The following is a 25,772-nucleotide window of genomic DNA, read 5'->3' on the forward strand; positions in this document are numbered from 1 at the left end:
GCAAGAACGCCTTGAAAGAATGGAATGATATACCCATATGAGAACAAACCTAACTAAATCCGTACAATGGCGTGTCCATTGAAATCCGGGGCGCTTCCGACGATCACCAGCACCAGCCTTGTGGGATTTTTCTGCGACTGCTTTCTTTACTCCTTCTCTCTTTGGCTTTACATATGCCGATCATCCCTTTTTCTCCAGCTTCGTTGTCAACAGTCGAAGGATGTTGGCAGCGCCTCTCATGTCTGGACCTCGATGCTTCTGGCTGTTCTTGACGCATTTCATGCACGAGCGGAAGTTGCGATCTCTGTTTCACTTGCTATTGTCATCTTCTTCGTAGACATTCAGGGTGCGCGGTTCACCACAGGACCAGTTCGGTATGATCAGGTCTTCTCATACAACCACTAAACCTCCTCCTATGAGAGCCGCTCTGTGCCGCGTGAGCACTTGCTTCCTTGATCAGCAGATGCCCTCGACGGGTTCAGAGCGCTCGTCTTGATTTCCTCGCATCCGATTCCGCCCGCCGTTGCCGTATCCTGCAACCAATGGCCTCTTCTGGCTGGTCCCGTCGGCGAGTACGCTGTATGAAGCACACGCGCTCGCACACTGTTTCATTCGACAGAGGATTTGCGGAAAGCGAAGTTCCCAATGACGGAACAAGTCCCGGAAGTCGAGTTAGGGCTGGAGAACGAGTCGAGAAATTTCGATCCGTATTCGCTCCCTTTCTACAAAGCGATGCGCACGCTCCACTGGGAGCGACCCTTGCACGACTCAAGTCCGTGTCCAAGACCCATTTGCATGGAAGCAGATGAGACAGAGGCTTCATGGGGTGTATCCCATTCGATTTGTCCTACTGCTTTGGAATGCAATTTCGTCGATGGCCGTAAAGAGCAGAGGATTTTTCTTTGGAACGAAATCTATTATTTGACGTGAAGAGTGCTTTCAACGTTCGGCATGCGCTTGCGAACAAGCCATCTGGAATCGACGTCAGGTTTGCTCCTCGTCGACACAGCAGCGAGAATTGCAGCACCCACGAGTTGTCTTGAAACAGAAGATTCGAAGACTTGAGGCATGCGTGAATCCCGCATGCTACACGTGCTGACAGCAGAAGCGTTGCTGCGTGAACCCATGAATTGGATATGGATATTGGATCTTTCACAAATCGTTTTTCGGTTGCGTCGCGAATCACCTCGATGACGGTGACGGAACGAATTGCAGTGGCAAAGCGTCGAAGAATGCGCTTCGAAACGACAACCGAGAACCTTAACACTACGCAAGGATCAATAAGCCCTGATCGCTGCACTTGGAATGTCGAGGTTGAACATCGAAACAAAAGTTCGGAGAAAAATCAAAAGGCAAGAACAGAGCAAGCATATCAGGCTTTCTTTTCAATCATGCATCAGTGGAGTCTGGGTACAACGCAGTCTCCTGCGCTAAAACGCTACCTGGTGAGTCACCCGCGAGTCTCGTGCAAAGCTCTGGTGCGCAGTATCGTGTGCAAAGAGGGTGTTCGGTAGCTCTTAGCGTGCGTACGGCATCGAGCGTGGGAAGAGCTGCCAGTGCTTCAAAAAATGGATATACAGCTGCACCCGTAACGCGCATTCGGTTCCGTTTACCGTACTGGACGGAAAGCGTTCGTAAGCGGTTGCTGCGGGCCGGTCAGAGATGCCTCCCGAGGTGCCTCTGCCCATATCATGTTGCTGCGTTCGAGCAGAGCAGGTTTCGGGCCTCGACACCGCATCGTTCCAATGTTGGGCAGTGCGAAAGGCATGCTGTTGTACGCAATCTGGATTTGCTTGCTCACTGATGATGCTGGTTAGCTTCGCTGACGCTGCGTCCCTACACGTAAACGTTCTCCATTCGATGGGAGCAAGTTCCCAGACTGCAGCCACCAGGGATCGACCGAGTATTATGCCAACGGCAGTATATGCTCAAGAGAGTGGCACTGCCCGCAAGCCAGTTGCACCGTCCACAACCTGTTCATGGATGAGATCCGTGAGCACGGCTCCGAGCCACCAGCCGAACGCGCCGAGGGCCAGACTGCCGAAAAGGAGCTGGCTAAGGAGGAGGGCGTCTCGGTTCCCGGAACCCGTGTGCAACGGGGCAGTCGCCTGTTTCCTCAGAGACTGCGTACACTGCTCATACTCGAGTCGTGCGAGGAACGCTCGGAACCTTTGCCGCGCTTCATCGTCAGCGCTTGACGAAGTGTCATCCTGCGGCAACTGCCAGCGCACGAGCGTGCTCTGAACGAGTTCACGCACCGCATCCTGGGTGTATCCCGAACCGAGCGCGACGTCCAGCAGCTCTCTGTGCGATATCCAGCACTTCTCGAAGGTCGCTGTGTCGTCAAGCACTGAACCAGGCCCGGAAATGACGTCGCGCTGGCTGCGCCCCTGAGTCGCTGCTCTCAGAAAGGCGCGAACTTTGGGGTCTGTGGCGTCGAGCCACGGCATAGAGCCGACCAGCAAACCTCTCCACGAACTGACGACGATTCGCTGCTCGTGTACTCCTGGCTCGCGCAGCCGGTGTCCGTGTCACGCTTCACAGGGCAGAAACAACGCAGTGTTCGTGTCCTACGGAACGGTAACGGTCAAGTCTGACGTCGCGTACGACAGCAGGCAGCGCGCAAGCTTGTGTGCTGAAGCAACACCACCGCTTAACGCACACTAGTTCGACTCGAGTGACACGCTCGAGTACGTCTCTTTGTTGTGTGTGCGTACGCATCGAGGTTTCGTGAACGTTTATAGTGCATGTTTGCAGCACCGACACTCACGGCACCCGCTCGACCGTAGCATCTAGCCAACTCGCTACGTTGCACCAGTGTCGTGCGTCACGGAACGCCACGTTGCGGAGCGCACCTGGACCCTAACGACGACTGTTGCCTGCTCATCACCGTTGCTTTATTGGAAGCACACCAATAGTTTTATGGGTGCAGCGGCAGCAGCGCCTCGTTGCCTTGTGCTTGCCGGCCCTTCGGGTGTCGGCAAGGGAACCGTGCTTGCGCGTCTCAGTCAAGTGCTCCCGGACGTCTTCGGCTTCTCCGTATCGCATACGACGCGGGCACCGCGTCCTGGTGAGTGCGACGGGCGCGAATATCACTTTGTCACGGAGGAGGAGTTTCAGCGAGCCCGCGCTGAAGGCCGCTTCCTCGAAACTGCATCCGTGCATGGTCAGTGGTACGGAACGAGCTGGGAGGCCATTGAACGTGTACGTCGCACTGGACGAATCTGCGTACTGGACATTGATGTGCAGGGCGTGCGCAGCATCCGAGCTGCAAAGCTTCCAGCGCTCGTCGTTTTCTTGCGACCGCCGAGCATGGCGGAGCTGGAGCGACGTCTCCGTGGTCGCGGGACGGAGGACGAGGCCAAAATCCAACGCCGCCTCGAGACTGCTGCCGAAGAGCTGCGGATAGCACATGAAGAACCCTCGCTCTTCGATGCTATTATCGAGAACCAGGATCTCGAAGAGACCTGCGCACAGCTACGAAAACTGCTTGACGAGGACGTGCAGGCGCTTCGCGGTGTGCGCGAGGCTGGAGCAGCATCCGCTGCACAGCGAACGAGTTGAAAGCATTAGTGTGTGCTATGCAGCTGGATCAGGTTTGAGCACTGAACTGGAATCTGGAAAGGCACCGTTGGAGCTGGTGTTGGATCATGAGTTCGCGTGGATGGAGCGGTAAGCGCAGACGCGTCCGGCGGTACGACAATGGGCCTTTGCACCTCATTTTCTGGATGCGAGCAGGGATCCCCTGGACTGTCGATCGTGCAGTGGCATCAGAGAGCCTGCTGAGGCACTTGCTCTGGTCGCTTTGCTTTCATTTGTGCGCGCCAGGCCTATGCTATAGAGCTGGATGCACACGAACTCGTGCGTCATCGCGCAGGCTGATGACCTGAATCGACAGCGTGCTTATCGCTTCGCCTATCATCGCGGGAGCGCATGGAATGCCTCTGGTTCAGTGCTCGATGGACCATACGGAGGCGTTGCGCTCGCCACGAGTGATTGCTCGCTTTCCTGTTATGGTGGCAACAGGATACCATGCTCTCAAACGACTGCATTAAGTAAGGGTGCTTTTTGGTATACGTGGTGTGATCCGGGAGCTGCAGGGCGCTGCGAACGCATGAGCGACAAGCGTTTGTGCTTTTTCATATAGGATAAGGACGTACCGCTCGAATGGAGATTGCCCGAATACATCGACAATCTGATACTGACAGTACTTGTATTCGTCAAAGTCATTTATCTAACGAACGACCTGGCGTTTTGAATAGAGCTTGACGGAATGCATAAACGAGCTGACACCTTTGGCATTCCGTCTATTCGACTTCCCTTTACGACGAATAACAACGCATCCTTCAAAAAGGGATTCCTCGAATGCGTAGACGAACTGATACCGTCCACCACTGCCAGATCCAATCTAACGCATACGAACCTACACCACGACGCGGAAACGCTGATTTACGCTACAGAAAATGGCGGCCACACCTGCACCTTAACGCTGCACCAAACCAAGTCGCTTGGACAAACCCTATACCATAAGCGGATGAGGACGAGGCACCAGGCACTGACGGAATCAGAAGCTTCCGCATCCCCGAGCGCAGCGATACCCAGACTGGTCTGTTCACGGGCTCGCAAACAACACAGCCTGCTACTCGGACGTTACCCCATCGCTGGGCAACCCGCAGCACACCTGGCGTTCAGCGAATCGTGCCTCCTTGAATGGTGGCGGCTCGACACGGTCCTTTATCCGTCGTAAACGGAATGTCACCGTAACGAGCCTCACAGGACGGATCCGTGCTCGTGCGGAAATGTTCCGCAACTTTCTCGAATATTTTCTTTTTCGGATTCAGCTGCGCATCCGGCTGGTTATCGCGGTCTGCATCTGTACCGGGAAAGTAGACGCGGTCTCCGGGCTTGGCTCCAGGAGGCGGCTTGACGAGTTCCACTTGTGTCCCGTCGGCTGAGGTGGCGCAGAGCACCATCGCCTCGGAAACAATACCGCGCATTTTCACGGGTTTGAGGTTTGCCACCACGATACACGGCCCGAGTAGCTCTGCTGCATCGGGGATGTACTTGCGGAGGCCACTGCACACCGTAACGGGACCGCTGTCTCGACCAATATCGATTTCCTCGACATAGAGTGCGTCGGCATCGGGGTGCGGCTTTGCAGTGAGAATCTCCCCGACCCGAATATCGACGCGAGCAAGGTCGCTTCGGCCATCCCCCGAAGCGTCTTTTGGCGTTTCAACTCGCGTCGTCTTTGCCGTTTTCGACGAGGCGACTGCACTTCCGGGCGCGGGCGCAGCTTCAACACCCGCCCTCGTCTCCTGGTCTTCCTGCTGCCCTGACTGAGACTCTGTTCCAGACCTTGCAGCTGTAGACGATAGTCCCGCGACACCAAACATCGGTGCTTGAGCTGTGGTTGATCGAAACCACGCTTTCGGAGGCAGCGGCACGAGTTCAACCCGGTCTGCGTGGCCGTACCGATGCAGGAGGTTTTGCATGAGGTCAAACCAGCGCCATACCTGTACGAGGTTGCTCCTCTGCGCAGCGTCAAGACCATCTTTTACCCAAGTTTCAAAAACTGGTGCAGTTGCTCGAGCTGCTGCCACGTCTAGAGCAGTCACCACCGGACCGCAGAGGAAAGTCTTTTCGCCCCGCGCAAGAACGTCTGGAAGCACCTTTCCAGCAAAAGTTTCCAACGACTCTCGCTGTAGCCGTTCCAGCATTCTCTCTATAAACTTCGTCCGCTCTGATTGCAGGGATCCTCCTCCCAGAAGTTCAGAGTGTGTGGGCAGCGCTTGCCGGCACGCTGTGACGAGTTCCGAAACGCTCTCGAACCGGTTCCGTGCAGTTGCTGCACGGCAAAGTGCGACCCACTCGGGGCAGAGGTTCGGGGACACTATCGTCATTACAGGCCAGCCTACGCTTTCTTTAATTCTTCGCCCAAAACCTGTCCCCAAACCCGAGAGGAACAGATCCCTCTCGATCAAGAAGAATTTTCGTGCGCTCATAGAGCTCTTCGCAGTGCATGCGTCGACGAGAGCCTGCGGGCATTTTCGCCAGCGAGTGGCGGGTCTTCTTTCAGGTTTTGTCTGTGCGCCGTCGCCGAGTTCAGACAAGCGTCAGACTCAAGTGGAACATAGGAATGCTTGCTTCGTTCGTCGTTCTCGACATCGACGAGCTTGGTTCAGATGTGCAGCATAGACATTCGAAATGCACGGATAAGGGCTCACGGAAGCATGCGTCGTGTTGAGATTCGCCGACATCGTTTCTGAGTGGCTTCTTCGACGGTTTACCGCTGGAATTCGTTGCGTCTCCGAAACGAGGATGGCTCGCGACACCCTCGATGCAGGGCTCTTAAAGCGACCAATACGATCATCGGATTCGTTCGTACGCGGATCTATTCTTCCCCTTTTCTCAAGTGTGGCAAGCTGAAATCACGCCTTCCTCATGTTTTCGATCTTTTTGTGTTTCAAGGAAACAGGTGAACAAGGCAACTTGAACCAATGTATTGACTAGGAGCGTACTCGAACTCGTCCTTCGACGACTTGCCCACAAACTTATGCCGCATGCTCTCTGAAATCGTCAAGCGAAATCATTGACCCTGTACTTATGCAATATCCTAGTCTCTTGGTGGCTATCGGCGATACAACATTCTACTCCAGCATGATATTTGTCACAGGGTACGCTCCCAGAGGTTCTAGTCTCTAGTGTTTGCAGGGAAGATGTTCTTGGACTCGAAGTCGAGTTCTCGCAGCAATCGCCTTCATTCGGGAGAGCGTCAGCGCTTCGCATGAACGCATCCTGGCCGGATCTAGGTTTCTTGACGTGATCTCAGGCCTGGATTTTTCCGTTCAACAGTTGTTACATCGCGGACAACATCGCGTTCCACAAATCCGGTTCTATTCGGAAACAGCTGCGAACAGAGCACGGTTCATCGTACAGACGCCATCTTATTCTCTGTGATTCAACCCGAGTTAGATCGTCACCAGGGTCTCGAATGGAAGCAAATCATTCGTTGGAGAATGCAACAGCGTGCGTTAGTTTGAGCAGCAGACCGAGGACTTGCCGAGGGATCGCTCCGAAGAAGCCCATGATCATCGTGGACAGTACCGGGCGCGAAATCACAAGCGAGCATCCATGTCATGCTCTGCATTCGTTAGGGGCATGTACAGAGCGAGGAAGCATGCTTCTTTTTCAAGCGCCACAAGGCGGTGCCTGGAACAGCAGGAGCTCCTTCGGTAGATCGTTCTGAACACCAAACCACACTCCCGTGTTACTGCAACGAAGGGCGCACCGAGGCTGTGTTCAAAGAACACGAAGATGGCAAGCAAAGCGTAGATTGCAACGCCCGCTCGTGTGTGAAGCGCCCCGACAACAGTCGATAGCAGCAAAATCGGGAACTGAACGCTGCCATCAACATCCTTCAACTACTGACAACAGACGCAGAAGGACAGAGGAGACCAGTGCATTGAAAGCGAGAGATGTGTGTTGAATGAAACGAAGAAGGCGCTGCGATCACAGAGGGCATACATAAACACCCACTCACAGACGCCTCCGAGCCCTTTTCGACGGGCCGCCTGCTATCGGCTACAGTTTTTATCGCAGCGCACTTCGTGTTGAGCGGCTGCCCGGTAAGCTTAGATGGCGGCAGCTCTGCGAGTCTCTTGTCGTCAGCACCGCACACATCATCTGGTATTGGTGGCAGCATTGAAATCTGGGTTCTCGAGCTCCATGCGTTTATTGCCGCTGAATGAACTCGCCAGCGCAAGGATTCCTCTAATTTGTACCCTCTGTGGAAATACAGTCTCACCATCGTCCCGTCGGGCAAACACCTCTTCTCGCATATACCCCATCGTCTTCGTCACTTGCGTTTCTTCGCTCGATTGTCGGCGAGAAGAAGATTTTTTCGTTTTGTTTTCGGGCACCCGGCGATGATGGCCCTCCAGGATCCGCGACTTTCCGGTCCATACCTTCCCATTAGATTTTTATTTCTTCAAATGAACGCACTTTGAACGCTTCTCCAATAAACCGCGAAAGCGCATTTGATGACACGGAAGTGAGCGTGCAATGCAATTAAGGTGAAAGACTATGCCAGCGCGAGCATATGCTAGACCAATGCATTGATGAACATGGCCCGTAACGTACGGGCACACGACACAGGCCGCGTGCGGACGGACGCTGCTCTGCCCCCTGTTTACCACATAGGAGCGGAAGGAGTAGGACTCGGCTGTTCGAACACCAGATCTAAGCATTCGTATGCAGAGTGAGCGAATCGAGGATCTGTTGCTCGATGGACCATGCACGCTGTGCAAAAGCTCGCTGTACTGATTTCAAGCGAATAGGACACATAGCGGTCGTTGTCCATACAACCAACTCGCTTCGGAGAGCAGTTCATGTACATCAGTGCATCGTGCATCATCTTGCGGGAAGGTTTTGGCGGGTCTGTTCGACACAAAACCTCAGTTGTCTTACAGGACGCTCCTATGCGATTTGCAGCACGAAATCAAAAAGTATATACGAGTTATCGGAATCGATACACGAAAGCATTACTTGGGCGACGCACTCGAGCATTCAGGACGGGCATGATTGCAGAAGCTGCGCCCTGCAGTCCACGAATTCCTCTAGGGGCTTCGATTTCCCTCTTTACAAATTAGTCACAAAGATTCGAGCTGAGCTCGCTAACAACGGTCAGGTATCATCCACGTTCGATTTTGAATACCGCCTGTTGCTCATATACAGACCATAATGCCGAACAAGCATCTAGTTATTCTCAGAATGCCGCCGAGCAGACTCATACAGTACCCATCAGCCGTGACGCGACTTGGTCGCTGTGGGGCACTCTGTCTGAGCAAAGCGCGAGTCCCCTGGCAATAGAGCCTCGCGCCTCGACAGCTCATGGCAGGCGCCAGACGAACACATGCGAGAGCTGCACAAGTTCAGCGAAGCGCTTCCCCTGTTCCGACCTTACCCCGGTGTCGATACCCGTACACGTTCACGAAAGTAGACTTTGCAGCCAGACCCGAGAGCGATTGCAACCGATTGACACTAAAACAATGGTTTTCGTTCGAGTACCCTGTGACACGTGAGAGCGGCCGGGTCCTCGCCGCTGCCTCGTTCCAGACCAGCTACTCTGCAGCTGCGTACGCTACGAACAAGAGCCAGCAACCCACGCGCACCGTTTTCAACCGCCCGCGTGTGGAGCAGAGGCATCACAAGAATCGTCTTTCCACTCGGGCCCCAGTGTTCGTGACTCGTACACAGCAGCTCGAAGCGAAGTATCAATCGCCGAAGCGAGCTGCTCCACGAGACGCAGTTTCTCGCTGAGTTCTTGAGTTTTCGACTGCAGACTCTCCACGGTGGAGTTCATGTCCCTGACAGCAAGTAAGAGTTCCTCTAAAGCGGCTATAGACGCTTGTTCCGGTGCTTGCATTACCCCGCTCTCTACACAGGAAAAGCGCACAGTGTTTTGTCCAGCAAACTGAGTGCCAATCTAACAGCGGTGTCCGCGCAGCTGGGCGGCGCCGCCTCCGCCACGTACGACAGCAGAGCGAACGGGACGGGACACGCAACCCGCCGCGTGCGCGCCTCCGTTATGCTTTTCCATCTCAATTGCGTTCCATGCCCAGGTGCGTTTCATTGAATGCTCTCTCGTGGTTCATAGCAGAGGCGGTGGAAGTGCGTCCCTTTGATGCGCTAAACATCTGAGGGAAATGGATGGGCGTGAAAGTCGGGAGTCCTGGACAGCTTCTATAGCCGGGTGTCCGAAAAAGAAATGAAAATAGTTTTCCCTCGCCGACAATCGAGCGAGGAAGCGCAAGTAACGGCGAAGAAGACGACGAAGAGGGTAGACCGGCGAGAAAAGTGTTTATCCTGCGGGAGAGTCACGAGACTGTTGCTGGACAGAGGCCAAGAACGCTTGGGATCCTCGCACCGGTGCAATCAACCAGAGGCAATGCACGTACGGAGTTCGTGAACCGAAACGTAACATTGCCATCATTACGCGACGATGCTCGTGGAGCTGACGCGAGCCAACTTTGTTCGTGTAGCTCTAGCTCCAGCAGAATCGGCAAACGCTCAAACACGCAGGGCCTGGTGAAATCCCAAGTTGTCCAACTGATGGACGTTGCTAGACGTGAGGGGAACCTCTTCAATCATTCGACAAGGTGAATGAAGTTGTCTGCGCCTTCTATTCGCGTTCGATCGTACATAGGACGGGCGCCCTGCTCGGCGAATACCCATAGACGCTCCGACCGTTTCGTCCAAAGGGAATCTCATGGACTGAGAAAAACAACGTCCCTGTGCTTCATACCGAGCGCGAAGATCCAGGGACGCTGCCGTTGCGATGATCTCCGCAGAAGATGGTCGTGAAAGAACCAGGACTCTGTTTTTGCGATTATACCCCAGTGTTTTCAGGACCACACGAGCAAGCTGCTGAGAACCAGTGACGCCCGTAGCGACTAATATCGTCGCTTTTGCATCCCGCTTGGTGATCAGCGGGTCATTTTTCTACTATAGAACGCGAGCAGTCTTTAAAAATATCGGTTGCTGGCGCGGAGCGCATATCCTTCTCTCTTTCAGTATTCCACAACCATTTGAGCACTGTGGTATGACTCACCTGAGGGAGGAATGCAATCCTGCTTGCACTGCGCAGTAAACAACATATATCCGATAGTCAATTCGTCTAGAATCCATGCGGTACCTGGCATCGTGATGTTGATCGCCATCTATCCACCGCAGCAGGCGTGGTCCACCATTCAGTCGAAACACGACCATGGCGGACGATTCGTTGGATTGCACCGCAGCCGCTGCGCGCCCGCGCATTGTGCATTCATGGTATTCAGCCCTGAGTCTATGGTTCGCGACTAACAAGATATTCGTGAGCCCTGGAGACTTGAGTGCTTCTCTAACTCTGCAGACGCCTTGGTGAGCGGGCCTTTCGAAGCGTTTTCTTGGTGGAAACGTGGCAGAAGGCTCGGCCGTCCGGGGGTGCGTTGGCCGCGAAGCGTGCAGCGAACGAAACGCTGACTCAGCAAGGGTGCGGAGCAGCTTTCGTTGCCACTCTGCTTTTCCGCTGGGAAAAGATGAGCGGTGGTCGAATAAGTTCAAGCGATGCGCTTCGTCTACGAGTGCCGGCAACAGCGCGTTTGTCCACAGCTTCCACGAGTCTGTCGTGGTCCGCGGGAACCCAGCGGAGCCAGCCGCAAGCGTCTCCAGCGGCAGCTGCCCAGAGCGTACCCGAGCTGGACCGCGGTGCCTTCCTTCGCCGAGACTATGTGAACCGTGAAATAGAACGGAGGGCGGCGGAGTATACACGCACCCGAGAACTTCGCTTTTTTGTCAGTACTTTTAACGTGAACGCCAAACCGCCGGTGTTTGACCTTTCGCCGCTGTTAAAAGACCACCGAGCAACACCAGCTTCACGCGACGCGCTCTGGGAGTCATGGGCAGGCGCTCACGGTGCTGCCCTCGGGCCGCCCAGCGCTGGTATGAAAGCTGGAATCCCAGAAGTAGCGGCGGACGCTGGCGACGTCCTCATCTTTGGCTTCCAGGAGGTGCAGAAGCTCTCCGGGACCGCCGCGGTCATCACTGACGAGTCCCAAGGCCGGCCTTGGCGTGACTCTATCCAAGCGCTGCTCGACAGCATCGGCTCATACGTCTGCGTGGTGCAAAGGCAACTGGTGGGCATTCTGCTGCTCGTCTTTGTGCGAGCAGACCACGCAAACGCCGTGCAGAATGTTCAGATCACGAGCGCTGGCACTGGGATTGCAGGTGTGGGTGGAAACAAAGGCGGCGTGGCTGCCAGATTCCAGCTCTATGACACGAACATTTGTTGTGTATGCTGCCACTTGAGCGCGCACGAACAGAATCTGGAAAAACGCAATGCCGAGTATCGTGCGATCATGGAACGGGTCGTCTTCAACCCGATGAGCGATGACAACGGGAATCCTGCACCGCTGCTGCCGAGCTATCCTGGCTCTTATGCCGTACCACAAACAACTTCGATCCTCGATCATGATGTGGTCTTCTTCTTCGGTGACTTGAATTACCGTATCGCGCTGCGCCCCGAAGAAGTTCTCCGATGCATCAAGGCCGGCGATTGGCAGTATATGGCCAGCCACGATCAGCTGAATTCTTGCCGGTCCATGGGATTCGCATTCGAGCCTTTTTCTGAGGCACCTCTACAATTTGCACCGACCTACAAGTACAAGCCATTCGAGAACGAATATGATAGTGATCCGGACAAGCCGGGTACATTGAAGCGGACACCCGCCTGGTGCGATCGCATCCTCTTCCGCGGAAACGGGATGCGGATTCGCTCGTATCGAAGGCATGAGATTTTTGCTTCCGATCATCGACCAGTTTCGGCCATTTTCACAGTCCCTATACAGCAGATCGATCGCGAGCGGCGGCAGGCCGTATGTGATCGTCTGTGGCGAGAGATTAGTCGACGGGAAAATGAGACCATACCGCGGCTGGCGGTCTCCGAAAACGATATTGTCATCGGAACCGTTCGCTTTCGATCACCGCTGTATGTACACTTCACCATCACCAACGTGGGCCGCGTCCGAACACGCTGGTACCTTCCGCTGCAGTACATCAAGAAATGGATGCACTGCGTTCCGTCGAGTGGAGAGCTGGAACCCAAGCAACAAGTGCGCGTCCAAATCAAAATTCTCGTCGACGAGCATTGTGGATACTCAGCCATGCTCGCCGAGGCACCGCGAATAGAGTGCACGCTCGTTGCACAGGCGGAAAACGGTGCGGCGTGCTTTGTAGCGCTACACGGCCGCTATGCGCCCACAATTTACGGCTGTTCGCTCGAGCTGCTGGCCTCGCGGAACGGTGGCAATGGGTTCATGGTGCCGGAACTCTGGCTCATGGGTGATGCGCTCTTGCATCGGCGCATCCTGGGCACGAATCGCAACCTTTTCGTAGAAAATTGCCCAGACACGCAAGCAGTCGAATCGTTACGCGATGCCTTGGCAAACACCACCGCAGCTGTTCGCGAAGAGGCGCTTGAAAAGGCGCCGCCCCTGGCCCTTGGGCAGGTACTCGTAGAGTTTCTGCGCTACCTCGAGACACCAATCGTCCCATTCGACTTATATGATGACTTTATGCAAGCAGCCGGATCTGGCGACGCACGCGCCGTCCTCCACGTCATGACTAGAGCCCCGCCTATCTATCGTAATACCTTTGTGTATGTGCTTGCCATGGTAAGAGAGCATCTTCAACGACTTGCGCTGGATTTGCGGTCTGAGCGAGACGCGAATCCAACGGCGTCGCTAACCCTGAGACTTGCGCACGCTTTTGGGACTGCACTACTGAGACGTAGGCCATCCGAACAAGCAGCTGGTGGCGATGCTGGCGACGCCCATCTCGACAGGGCGCGCTGTCTGCTGCCGCTGCTTCGGGCTCTTGAAACAGCCGATGATACGCGCGATAGCGATGCCGCGAGCCAGACTACGGAAGATGCAAGCAATGGATCCGCGTTTCCTCTCTATGAACTATTGTTTGACTCTGTATAAAGCCCGCATCAACATGAATGGATTCATTCTGGTGTTCTCGGTACCGAGTTGCGAAAGGGGCGTTCGACGTTCAGTTCAGCTCGCATCACCAATTTTGCATCCCAATGGATCGTACCGACAATCATGGCAGCAACATGCAGCGGAAGCGATCCATTGCCGATCTTTCCATCACACGATATCCAGGAATCGAACTAGAGTCTTCTGTACGCGCTGTGGATATCGGCGCTGTCCAGCGATCGTGCTAACTCGAGCTCTACGTTCATGTTTCGCCACGCACTCGGATACATGATGCAGGTCACATGCTTCTACGTTGTGGCCGAAGCCGCAGCATATATGCACCGCTCGCGAGACGTCTCAGATACTGGCGCTGCTCATTATGGGTTTTTCGGAAGCTTGGACCTGATTCAAGGCTCTGAAGGACCCAGTTGCAAACGGTAGCCCTGAACAGAAACGGCCTATCCGTGCCGATCTATCCAGCACCTAGGCCCCCGCTGATCCGGGGCATAGACACTGCGCCCGCTTCAAGGACGGAAGCGCGCCACGCGTAGCGCGCTCCTCTCGAGCTGGGGCCCCGAGCGCAGCGCTCTCGCCTACCGAAGTTTCGCGCGCGGGCGAGTGCGCCTCCACTCAGACAATGCCGCCACTGCATCTGGTCGTAAGGTTTCAAACTTTGACGAATGCTCGGAAAAACATTTGATGGATATCGGCCACGATATCGAAGACTGTGACAAGGCACCTTTCGGGGAACACACACCAGAGCAAGACATGCATGGCAGCGCTCGAGTGCACCGTACCCCCAAGGCGAGGTCTGGATGGTCATAGTTCTTGGAACTCGGACGTCTGGTGCAGTACGGTAGTTGACTACCTTCATGCCGGTAACCAACGTGCACTCGGGTATCCCTGATGTGAGTCAACGATCCACCGTGAAACACGAAGCAAGTCATGCACAGCACCCTGTACAGCTGGGGGCGCGTCGCGCGCGACGCCAGCATCGCTTCGCAAACGAAAGCTTACGTTGTCGTGCGCTTGCGAGCAGCACTCCACTGGGACAAAGGATTGAACACGAACGGATCGAATACATTACTGCGACTGGTTACGCATTTTTCCAGGCTGGTCTCGGAAGCGACGAGCTCGTCACGAGGAGAAGGCGTTCACTGCCGCGCTTTTTCCTTCAGGGCTGAGCGTTCGTCCATTCCAACCAGGTGTGAGCTGTTGGTTTTCGTTTCTAAGAGAACACGAGTGTGAAGAACCGCACTCGAGCACACTGACTCGATACTACAGGTTGGCTACAGCAGCTACGAGCACATTCTCACCTCGAAAGCGTGCAAAACTATGCACAGCGGAGAACGTCTTGTTCTCGGTATTGAAGGAAGTGCGAATAAAATCGGGGTCGGGATTGTGACGAGTGATGGTGCGATCTTAGCAAACGTTAGGCGGACGTTTGTGCCAAAGACAGGCTCGGGCTTTCAACCGCGGGAGACGGCGCGGCACCACCAAAAACACGTCGCCTCGCTCATAGAAGAGGCGCTTCACACCGCCGGGGTGCGTCCGACTGACCTCTGTGCAGTCGCGTACACAAAAGGCCCGGGCATGGGAGCCCCACTTCAGAGCTGCGCGATTGCTGCCCGCATGTTTGCGCTCATGCACGATCTTCCGCTGGTGCCGGTCAACCACTGTGTCGCGCACATTGAGATGGGACGACTCGTCACCGGTGTCGACAATCCTGCTGTGCTCTATGTCAGCGGCGGCAACACGCAAATCATATCCTATTCCGAGGGACGATATCGCATATTTGGGGAGACAATTGATATAGCGGTTGGGAATTGTCTGGATCGTTTTTGTCGACTCGTCGGTCTAAGCAACGACCCATCTCCTGGGTTTCAGGTGGAGCAGGAAGCCAAAAAAGGGCGACACTACGTTCCTTTACCGTATTCGGTCAAGGGTATGGATGTGAGTTTCTCGGGAATCCTCTCGCGAATCCAAGATCTTATCGGATCCTACGCTATACCTGACCTTTGCTTTTCGCTTCAGGAGACCGTGTTTGCGATGTTGGTTGAAGTCACTGAGCGCGCGATGGCGCACTGTGGCCAGCGGGATGTCCTCGTGGTGGGCGGTGTCGGTTGCAATGAGCGCCTCCAGGAGATGCTGACCACCATGTGCACTGATCGAGGTGGAAGGGCCTTCTGTACAGACGAGCGCTTTTGTGTGGATAACGGTGCCATGATCGCTTGGACCGGCTGGCTTCAAATCTCGTCAGCTGCGCGTTTGCTTGGTTCCGAAAAACTCGAATGGCCCTGGAGCGACTGCACAGTGACTCAGAGATACCGCACCGATGACGTAGCGATCACTTGGCGCGAGGAAGGCGCTCTGCAGCTAGCGATGGATTAGAGCCCGTCGCGCGCTCGTCCAACGCTGCAGTACGTATCTTGATGCGTCTGCCTTTGCAGACCGGAGACGCTGCCTCGACGCTGCACTGATGCCAATGCGCGTTTGCCGCGGGCATGGAGCCTGAGATGCGCGGGCGACCAGACTGGCGACCTCACTGACAGTGATACCGCGAGCAGGGAACGAAGCGTGTGTAGTTGAAAGTGCTGGTCTGGATTTCGTTTGGGTTCGTGCAGAGACCCTCTGGACCATCTGTTTTTCTACCACAGCGTTTCACAAGCTCTGAACGAGACTCGACCTTCTCCGAGACCGAGTAAACGCCTGCGTTGCATCGCCTGTATGCAGTGCACCGAGATAGAGCGGGACGCGCGTCCCATAACGTTCCGCGTACAGGCGCCAAACAAACTGGCGTGTTTCCTGACTCATGCTGGGCAGTGCTCGGGAAGGAAGGCGCGCGCCTAACCAAAGGCATGAGCGAGCGGGCTAGTCAAGGCGTGGGCGCTCGCGAACGCCAGGTTTAGCGTGTCAAAGATCTGCCGCTGCAACCAGCGACAGTGCACGAACAGGTGCTGTTCACGCACAGAGGTTTCCTTGGTCACGCAGACGGCAGCAGTGCAACCGCTGCGCAGCCGAATACGTCAGCGCGGGCGTGCTACTATTTGGACAGGCCTCGAGGCTGGAACTCGCCCTGAGCGACCGCTGCAGCGAGGCCCCAGAGAAGCTCGTGTAGAGAACGCTTCTGTATTGCAAAATTTGCGCAAGCGAGGAATCGAACCTCGATCTTCACGGCCACAACGTGATGTTCTGACCGTTAAACTACTTGCGCTCGACCGTCTAGCATCACAAATGAAAATCATCATAAATTCATATATAAAGCGTGAACGCGGGAATTCGTCGACCGCAGGTGGCGTGCGGCGCGCACCCGACGCTTGGCGATTTTCGCAGCGCAGTACTGATCGCGGCACGCTCCTCGAGGCTGCTGGCGCAGCAGACGCAACTGCTGTCCCGATTCGTCGGGTCGCCTCCGCGTGTTTTGCAGCTGTTAGCGGAGAGAGCCGCATTCACCATCCTATTTTCGTTCTATGCTCCGAACGATGCTGAACCCAGCTGGGTTTCCGGCCCTGCAGTGCGGGTTCAGAGCAGTGCTCGAGTCTGCTTCGCCATAGCCACGCTGTCAGACGAGCAGCGCATTCGAGACTCGGCGCCCGTCCGAACATGAACCAAGCCCAACGCACTGAAAATGAAGCAGTCGTGCATTGACCTGCATACAGATCAGCAGTGCAACGCGGGAGAGCGCAGCACGGCGCCTTGCGGAGTCCTCTTCAGCGCTAACCGCCATGTGCACAGCGCTATACACCATGCGTTCAACCTGAGCAGCGTCTCGAGCTGCGTCTGTCATCATGGTTGCCTTTGAGGATCCTGAATCACCAGAGCGGTTCCGAACGACTGCGAAACCGCTGATGATATCCAGAAACCAAGGTCGAGGGGGGCTTCGCTGCGAGGCGTCCACAGCGGCAGGCGCTGCTCTGTGGATGCCCATCGGGTCGCCTTCGCGCCTCCGAGTTCGGCAATGGTGCGGATCTGCTGCTGCTGCTGCTGCTTCTAGGTCAACGAGCGAAGCTGTCCACGCTTCTCTACGAAAACGTTATGAACCTGGACGCTTGGATTGCTACGTTAAGAACAGGAAACATACTTCCAGAATCAGACCTAAAAAAGCTGTGCGAATATGTGAAAGAACTGTTGATCGAGGAGAGTAACGTCCAACCAGTCGCAGCACCGGTAACGGTCTGTGGCGACATTCACGGCCAGTTCTACGACTTGTTGGAGCTGTTTCGAACAGGCGGTGAGGTCCCCGCAACATCTTACATATTCATGGGCGACTTCGTGGATCGTGGACGAGACTCAATCGAGACGCTCTCGTTCCTCTTCTGCCTCAAAGCACGATATCCGTCTCGGGTGACGCTTTTGCGCGGAAACCACGAGTCTCGCCAAATCACCCAGGTTTATGGATTTTATGACGAATGTCTTCGAAAGTACGGTTCAGCAAATGCGTGGAAGTGGTGTACGGACGTTTTTGACTACCTTGCTGTGGCGGCGCTGATCGACTCTAGGATACTCTGCGTCCATGGCGGGCTCTCACCAGATATCAGCACCCTTGATCAAATCAGACTCATAGACCGTCGACAGGAGATTCCACACGAGGGCCCGTATTGTGACCTCATGTGGAGCGACCCGGAAAACATTGAAACATGGGCGGTGAGCCCCCGGGGCGCCGGCTGGCTCTTCGGGGCCAAGGTAACGCACGAGTTCAATGAGATCAACGATCTGGAGCTCATTTGTCGGGCGCACCAGCTTGTTCAACAGGGCTACAGGTACATGTTCGATGATGAGTCTTTGGTAACGGTATGGTCGGCTCCGAACTATTGCTATCGCTGTGGAAATGTAGCAGCGATTCTGGCTTTCGACAGTGATCTGAACAGGGAGTTTCGCATCTTCAGAGAAGTCGAGGAGGAGCACCGACGCGAACAGAACCGAGGCATCATTCCGTATTTTTTATGAAGACTATTTTTCATGGATGCATGCCAAATGAACCCACGGTCCTTTTACCGGGCGTGATGATCTGGTTGCTGGAGGCAATCCGTTGCCGTACCATGGAAACTGTTTGCTGGGACGAATGCCAGTTCCCCCGAGGCCATACGGGCAGCACCGCGTGCTGTCCGCTCGATTCCAAAGCGCCGTCGCTGAGGTCGCCAGAAGACCCCGAGAGATCCTGCCCGAAGCACCATCACCGAAACGAGCGCTCCCCGGACGACATGCTCTTGGAGCGGGCGAGATCGATATCGCCAGGAGCATCGACAACGGCGCCTGAGTGCGCATCCAGCAAACAGTTGACGCGTGGCGTTTACGGGGGAACTCACCCCTGGTTTCAAGGAACCCTGGCGATCCGGCGCGATGCTTGGCACGATGCGCACCGTGCCCTCTCTGAGATGCTCCACGGGAAACCAGATGTGTTTATGGGCATATGTGCGTTTGTGCAAGCGTGAATGCGTGTGCGCGTTTGCGTATGCGTACTTTATGCGCGTCTCGGAGGGAAAAGAGCAACGGATGTGGGCGTGTGTGTGCGCGAACAAAAACGCCATAAACTGCCACCACGGTTTCTCGTTGCAGGTGACGGCAGAGGATCCATCTGCCTCGCATATCTGGAAAATCATCGTGGCCAGAGAGCCGCTTCGACTTTGCAGTCACTGTCACAACCTGCGAAACGCTATAGTATCTAGATTTACTGATCGCGGGCTGATTCCGGATATCAGCAGACCGTTTGCGTTCGACTGCGACTGAGTTCAACGCATGCATCGAGTAGCTTCCGTATTTTTCCGAATACGACGTGCTTTCCGGCGCGTTCGCCCGCTGCAGATGATTGAGCCGATGTGTGCGAGTCGGCCGAGCCTCTTCGTCATTCAGTGCATACCATCGGTGAGGATATGCGGGCTATACGGATGTACATACGACCGGTACACGAATCCAGGTGGTGTCTGCATTCCAAACCGCGTCGACCTGCAAGATCCGTAAGCATCCGTTCGAATCGGGACGCTCAGCTTTTCGGTCAGCCCGATTACTCGGGCCCTGCCTCCCCCGGGCGCGACACTGATGCCTGTTGCCTCGCGCCGAAGGATGTACTCGTACACACAGCGGATTGTGCTTCTTCCACCTGCATAAAGCCCAGTCTCGACCGTACCATACAGACGATGCGTGGCTTGCTCCCGTACACCTGGGATACTTTCTGATGCACACGGGCAAGGGAGATGCTATGCGCTACGCAACGAAGCACATTATCCGGTCACTGTTGGACGCTAATTGCAAGCCGCGACTGTGCGTAATTATCCAGCATCACGGAGATGACATTCTTCACAAGCTCCGACATACACAAGTTTTAAAGCACGAGGCACGTCGAGCAAAGGAACGGAGCTCACACAGACACCAGCGGGTATCGCTCACATCATGTGATCACAAGCGATTGGATCGCATTACGATCCCTTCGCTCCACCATTTTGTCGTTTGCATTCGTCGATTCGCAACAGCCGCGGGGCATCGTCACGGTCGATCGTTGCGAAAACGCTGGCGATTCAACGCCGGCAGAGCGCCTTGACAGCATCTCGGGGCAAGCGAGTGACAGCCGCGAGTCGCAAGGTACCATCTCCCAGAGCCGTTGCAAGTTAATGACGGACTCACGTGCCTACGCAACAATCTTGCGTGCAATGCCAGCAGAGCTATCGCTGCTCTGATAATCCGGGCGCGAGCCAGGTATCAGAGAGGTCCCGTCACCATGACAGCTGCGTACGCGCGCTACGCGGCTCTGGGCAGCGAGCGCCTGCTTCAGGGGCGCAAAAATGGATTCCCGAGCACCGCAACGTCGCAGATCGCTCGGCGCCCTTCGTCTTGTTCAGTTAGAGAGCTACAGTCCCTTGCCGAGGGATTTACTTGAGACGGTACACAATGCGTCCGCGATACAAGTCGTATGGACTAAGCTCTACGCGAACGCGGTCCCCAACGATACAACGTACAAAGTTTTTCCGAATTTTTCCACTCACATGCGCTAAAACCACAACGTCATTGGTCAGTTGCACGCGAAACATTGCGTTTGGAAGAGATTCGACGATAACGCCTTCCATTTCAATCGCACCCTCTTTCTCCGGATCGGTATCCGTACGTCCATTTTGCGTATCCTTTTCTCTCCGCATCGACTTGGGTGGCGTTCTCTTACTTCCAGGATTCTTCTTCTTGCGGTCCCCAGCAGCGACAAGAGAGAAACGGCCAGCACGCCAGCACGGGCTCGCTGGCCGGTGCCCCTGCGAGACCTCTCGAACACGCCCGCCCCAGAACGCAGGCGTGCTTTGGACAACATTTAATTGAACCCCCGCAAAACTCGAAACAAATGCCTGCAGAGATTGTGTGCCCATGGTTGAGAGTAGTTGAGCCCGCTCAGTCACTTGCGTTGCCGAAGAAGAGCGGGACGCGGCCCTGCGTTGCTAGACTTTCACGCACCTACGCTCAGATTGTGGGCGAGCTTTAGGCGCACGTCAGGCGCAGCGCGCTGCTGGGGCGCTCTTCTCCGTGGGTACGACGCCGCAGCCGCCGCAGCCGCCGCAGGCACCCTCGCTGTTGGCTCACGGAGGCGGTGGCGATGTGCGCGCGTCGGGCGGCAGGTCATAATGCGAGTGTCCTGTTTATTCCATAAAGTTCTGTTTCATCAGCGACACGCTGTGGTATGCGAAAGTGTTGGGCTGGCTCTTGTGCATGGACCGACAACCGTGTTGGCATGCAATGGAACAGGTACTTTACCAAGACATACCATTGAAACAAAAGATGTCTTCAGGGAATGGAGTATATATACGCACCAGCAGACGACTCCCAGCCTTTATTGACCGGCCCACTGTTATAGTTTTTCAGTTTATCTAGGTACAGTTCGGGTGCCAAAGACTGCCCCACGACGTTGGATCGCTTCAGCTCTTCGAGTATCGTCTTCAGCACCGCATATCGTCTGATACAGATGGAGATGTTGAAGTCTTGCTTGAATATACCATCGCAGGGATTGCTGGCACTTGTACCCTCTCTGCCGCAACAGGCTCGTCATTGTCCCGTCAAGCAAACTGCCTTACTCGCCTATCTGCCCTTTTCTTGTTAGTCATTTGCTATTCTCTGCTCGATGGTCGGCGTGAAGAGGGTTCTTCTTTTTTGTGAAATTCGCCTATGAGAGTCCATCAGGATCCCCGACTTGCGTGTCCATAACTTTCCTTCATTTTTTTAAATCTTCAAATGAACGCACTTGTTTATGCCCAAAGGTGAGGAGTCTCCCCCGACTGCGAAGGACTTGTGGAAGAAAGATGACGCGTGCCCCAATGTCTACATGTGCTGAACGCTTCAGCGAGTCGCCCAGTCCAGCGATCATTACGTTTTACCATAGAAAACACTCTAGCCATGGGTTTGAACCAGGCAGCGCGCTAAGGAATGAAGAGCAGCTCTGCCCGCGGATAGAATCGGCAAATGCACGAGCGCAAAGGGAATGGTGATATGCCACGCTGTCCAATGAGGAAAGTCTCTAGGAGTCAGGGAGAAAAGTCTTCAATGATTTGAGAAAATGGTTGGTGCTATCGTATGCGCATTCTCTACGAGCGGAACTGAGGCCACTACTGGAATCCACTACATCTAGAACAGATGATGGATTCCTGGTTCTCTTCGCGTTCGATTCTGCATACCACGGTCTCCTTCAGTGCGAATGCCCATATACGCTCCGACCGTGTCATCAGAAGCAAGTCTCACCGACTGAACCAAACAGATGTCACTCAGCCGCAAACCAATCGCGAGATTCCACGAATGCTGTCGTTGCGATTTCGGTGGAAGATGGCCATGCGTGAATTGGTCACTTTTTGCGTCTGTATTCCAGTGTTTCGAGGACCAAACGAACAAACTGTTGGGAAACAGACACGCCTCTGGTGGCTAATGTCGTCGCTTTTGCTTTCCGTAGAGTGATCAACGTGTCGTTTTCAACCATGGACCGGTTGCATTTTTTGAAAATATCGGTATTGGACGCGTGGCCCATCTACTTCTTTCTTTTAGTGTTCCTCAGCCATCTGCGAGCTTTTTTATGACTGACCTGGATGAGGCATGCAGTCCTCCTTGTACTGTACAGTAAAGCGTATGCCCTGCAGGCAATTCGTCTACGATCTGTGCCGAACATGGAGATCGTGATTACGATCTCCAGCGATGCACTGCGCAAAACTATTCGGCAACACTCGGCGCGGGTGAAACATAACTGAGTTGAAAGACTATAGCGTGCAGATGCTCAAGCTCGTGTAACCTTTCACTGTCGTCAACATCAGTCCTTACAGGCTTTTTCTGCGTGTGTTTCCTTTCCGTTTATATTATCTTTGGCTATAAATACAACGGTATCGGGTTTACCGCTAGCTCCATTGGCAACAGCTGAAGACGCTGATGGAAGCGCTCAGGTCTCGATTTCTGCCGTTCCGGGTATTGTTCATGCATTTTATGTACAGAAGGAATTTGCGATTTCTGTTGGGTTGCACGCGTTCCTGTGCTGTGCAAACGGCCTTGGTAGGCACTCTGCAGCGGTGACATTGGAACGTCGCCAGGTGCTCCCATACATTCACTCTATATGGCATTCTCCGGTGATCACCGTATGGAGTTTGAACGCCCGCAGCATCGCCCGGTACCTGCCCTTGACGGGCAAAGAAGGCTCCCGTCGATGCCGTCCTCCGATTTAGCGTACTGCATCGTACTCTCCCGTTACGGGCTTGTTCCAGATGCTGGCCCGGGAGAGTACTCTGTCTGCTGCAGATGCATGTACTTGCTGTTCTATTCGATATACAGGCTTTGTCGAGCTTGGTTTTGTACGTCATGAAAGAATTGCAGGGAGGAAAAGCTAACCTGGTCAACAAGTCGGGAAACTTCGATTCGTCCCGCTTTATCCGTGCAAATCGGTAACGCACACTTGACTGGAGGCGATCCCTGGGATCATTACAGTCCGAGTCCAGCACCCTTGTCCATCTGAAGATGAGAGACGACAGCATCTGGCAACGCATCCTGTAATAGGGATCATGCTGATGTCGAATGCGGTCTTGTCGATAGCCACGAAAGAGGAATGTGTTGGATTTCGGACGGAATTGCTCATTGTACGTGACAATTTCAGTGAACTTTAGGAATGAGCGTGTGAAGAGGTCATCCAGGGACAACCATTTTGTTTCCTGTTCAATAAAGCTGCGCGAATCGCTGCGTCGACGATTTGCGACGAAACAGAAATATCGAATACTTGATGCAAGCGTGATTTGAGCATGGAACTCGGAAGTGAGCGAAACGTGGACGCATGTACTCATGATTTGGGTAATGATATCGGTTACTTTAGGAATCCTTATTCGATAGCGTTGCGAATCGCCTCTATTCCGTCAAATTCATGAATTCCAGCGGCTAAGCTTCGGAGCCACATCAGATAGACGACCGAGTATCCTGGACCTTCGTATGAATCCGTATGTCGGTATCGCTGTACTTCGGGCGTAGAAATTTGACATTTATGGATAATTTGGGACGAAATCGAGTGACGGAGAACAGAGCACGCAGTTCACTTTTCGAATTAATCTTGTACGTATCTCGCACGAGACAACTTAAGTGCCTGCCTGGATATTCTCAATATTTCTCGAAGGCTTAAGATTAGCTCCCGCTTGTCGTGACTGAGAAACGGAGGCGTTGCCGGTGGCGCTCAGCGGTCCCAAGGTGTCGTGATGCAACTCGTTGCGCTCTGAACGGTCGAACAGGGTTTGGGCCCCTGAACCCGTGCCTCTCCGAGCTGATCACTTTCTGGCATCGAAGGCATTGGAACAGGCCCTAGCCGATAAGATGCAGCACAGCAACCTCATTGGAATCGTTATCGAACTTGAGGCGCACTTTCCGTCACTGCAGACTGAAGATGCTTCAACTCCATCCAGCTGAGGAAGCTGCAGTTCGCAGCTGTGCAACAGTGGTTGTGCCCCAGTGAGGCACTCTTCGGATATTTGTTTTCATATCGGATGCTTTACAAGTGCACCGGCCTGTCCGAACTGAATGAGTCACAGCACAATCTGAGTATCGCCATGCTCTTTACGTTCCCATCTAATACAGGGCAACCTGGCTCCATGACCATCTTCTCTTGTACCAGATATCCGCACCAGCGACATTCCCTGGTGTCGTTGTATTCGAAACTGCTGCTCGCTCGCCTCATTCCATCTTATAGACGCAATGGCCTGGTGGTCCTGCACTCCTCACAAACAACGTATAGATGAATGCGCCGTACAGCTGGGTACCGTTCTGGATCGGATCAATTGTGAATGCGGTTTCCCTGTTACCAGGGTAACAATTTGACGGCAGGATGCCAAGCGCCGAGTTTGTTGAGTTTTCGAAATCAACGACCCCGCTGCTCAACACGAACGGAAAACCAACGGGCCCTGCTGCGGTCATGTTGAACGCAGCGCAGGAGACACCATCAACGAGCACGTTTCCACTCGGAACTGTACCCGGTGCAGAAAACTTGTGGCGAACGACGATTTCCGGCGTACAGTTCGTCGCGGAGATCGGCGTGGTATAGAGCTTATAAGTTCCGGCCGGGACAGTGATTGACTCCAGCGTCTGCAGCGGCTGCAGCGCAAAAGAGCTATTATAGGCAGCAATCGTGCACGTCGACACGCAGAGTGCCGAAGAGGGGCATAAGGCGCCGCAGTAACACTCCGTCTCACAGGCTGTATCGGGGACCACTTTCAGGCTGAACAGCCCCAGTCGACTGGAACCGCAGTCATAAAGACACCGTGCAGCTCTGGCGGAGCTTGCACTCAATGAAACTACAACAATAGCCCATATGGTGAGTGCAACTGCAAAATACCGCGAAAAAATCATTGGTTGCTACTTTCTAAGTTCCACTCTCCTACACGCAAGTGCTTATACACTCGTAGGCTCAATTCTGGTTCCAAGAAAAATGACGCATTGATACGAGATTGCACGTCAGTTACGGGCAGCGCACAAAGAGCGCTCAGATCAGCGTAGAAACGATCGAGCGATCGTTGCTGAGCTCGCGTACGGGATGCACCAACGCACGAGAAACTCCACTCGATACGCCATGCGGTTGCGTCAAGCATGCGAGCACAGCCCAAAATTGTTCATTCGATACGCTGGACACGTCACGTGAATGCAATGCGCGCATGCGGGCGCTTGAGGCGTGAATGAATGGCGATCGTCGGGGTATACGATATCTGTGCATTTCTATCCTCTAAACTCAATTGTGTTCCATCGCCAGGTGCGTGGAATCAAATGCTCTTCCGCGGTTCA

The 25,772-nt window shown here is 54.4% G+C and overlaps 8 protein-coding genes and 2 non-coding genes across 10 annotated transcripts, besides 2 other annotated features; 4 read left to right on the forward strand and 6 right to left on the reverse strand.

Moving 5' to 3' along the window:
• Nucleotides 1–138: 138 nt before the first annotated feature.
• Nucleotides 139–2,888, reverse strand: CYME_CMD075T. Its single transcript, XR_002461231.1, has one exon. It is a non-coding gene; the product is annotated as a hypothetical transcript (transcript).
• Nucleotides 2,889–2,922: 34 nt separating this feature from the next.
• CYME_CMD076C (guanylate kinase 1) lies at nucleotides 2,923–3,564 on the forward strand (the record flags this gene model as incomplete). Its single annotated transcript, XM_005535384.1, has 1 exon — nucleotides 2,923–3,564. One exon carries the CDS (start codon nucleotides 2,923–2,925, stop codon nucleotides 3,562–3,564), a length of 642 nt encoding a protein of 213 aa, XP_005535441.1.
• A 1,124-nt stretch (nucleotides 3,565–4,688) lies between these two features.
• Nucleotides 4,689–5,903, reverse strand: CYME_CMD077C (similar to methionine--tRNA ligase; the record flags this gene model as incomplete). The annotated part of the gene is made up of 1 exon (XM_005535385.1): nucleotides 4,689–5,903. The coding sequence occupies one exon, from the start codon at nucleotides 5,901–5,903 to the stop codon at nucleotides 4,689–4,691; it is 1,215 nt and encodes a 404-aa protein (XP_005535442.1).
• Nucleotides 5,020–6,370: a sequence feature (possible transcribed region).
• Nucleotides 6,371–9,178: 2,808 nt separating this feature from the next.
• CYME_CMD079C (hypothetical protein) lies at nucleotides 9,179–9,427 on the reverse strand (the record flags this gene model as incomplete). Its single annotated transcript, XM_005535386.1, has 1 exon — nucleotides 9,179–9,427. One exon carries the CDS (start codon nucleotides 9,425–9,427, stop codon nucleotides 9,179–9,181), a length of 249 nt encoding a protein of 82 aa, XP_005535443.1.
• Nucleotides 9,428–11,078: 1,651 nt separating this feature from the next.
• On the forward strand, nucleotides 11,079–13,523 carry CYME_CMD080C (phosphatidylinositol polyphosphate 5-phosphatase; the record flags this gene model as incomplete). Its single annotated transcript, XM_005535387.1, has 1 exon — nucleotides 11,079–13,523. The coding sequence occupies one exon, from the start codon at nucleotides 11,079–11,081 to the stop codon at nucleotides 13,521–13,523; it is 2,445 nt and encodes an 814-aa protein (XP_005535444.1).
• Nucleotides 13,524–14,855: 1,332 nt separating this feature from the next.
• Nucleotides 14,856–15,911, forward strand: CYME_CMD081C (probable O-sialoglycoprotein endopeptidase; the record flags this gene model as incomplete). The annotated part of the gene is made up of 1 exon (XM_005535388.1): nucleotides 14,856–15,911. One exon carries the CDS (start codon nucleotides 14,856–14,858, stop codon nucleotides 15,909–15,911), a length of 1,056 nt encoding a protein of 351 aa, XP_005535445.1.
• A 751-nt stretch (nucleotides 15,912–16,662) lies between these two features.
• CYME_CMD082R lies at nucleotides 16,663–16,734 on the reverse strand. The gene has a single exon. It is a non-coding gene; the product is annotated as a tRNA-His (tRNA).
• An 821-nt stretch (nucleotides 16,735–17,555) lies between these two features.
• On the forward strand, nucleotides 17,556–18,467 carry CYME_CMD083C (probable serine/threonine protein phosphatase; the record flags this gene model as incomplete). Its single annotated transcript, XM_005535389.1, has 1 exon — nucleotides 17,556–18,467. The coding sequence occupies one exon, from the start codon at nucleotides 17,556–17,558 to the stop codon at nucleotides 18,465–18,467; it is 912 nt and encodes a 303-aa protein (XP_005535446.1).
• Nucleotides 18,468–20,383: 1,916 nt separating this feature from the next.
• Nucleotides 20,384–20,866, reverse strand: CYME_CMD084C (chloroplast translation initiation factor IF-1; the record flags this gene model as incomplete). The annotated part of the gene is made up of 1 exon (XM_005535390.1): nucleotides 20,384–20,866. One exon carries the CDS (start codon nucleotides 20,864–20,866, stop codon nucleotides 20,384–20,386), a length of 483 nt encoding a protein of 160 aa, XP_005535447.1.
• A 2,001-nt stretch (nucleotides 20,867–22,867) lies between these two features.
• Nucleotides 22,868–23,797, reverse strand: CYME_CMD085C (hypothetical protein; the record flags this gene model as incomplete). Its single annotated transcript, XM_005535391.1, has 1 exon — nucleotides 22,868–23,797. One exon carries the CDS (start codon nucleotides 23,795–23,797, stop codon nucleotides 22,868–22,870), a length of 930 nt encoding a protein of 309 aa, XP_005535448.1.
• A 1,972-nt stretch (nucleotides 23,798–25,769) lies between these two features.
• Nucleotides 25,770–25,772: part of a sequence feature (possible transcribed region) that runs on past the window's edge.

The sequence above is a fragment of the Cyanidioschyzon merolae genome, chromosome 4, assembly GCF_000091205.1.
Source record: "Cyanidioschyzon merolae strain 10D DNA, chromosome 4, complete genome".
Taxonomy (NCBI): Eukaryota; Rhodophyta; class Bangiophyceae; order Cyanidiales; family Cyanidiaceae; genus Cyanidioschyzon; species Cyanidioschyzon merolae.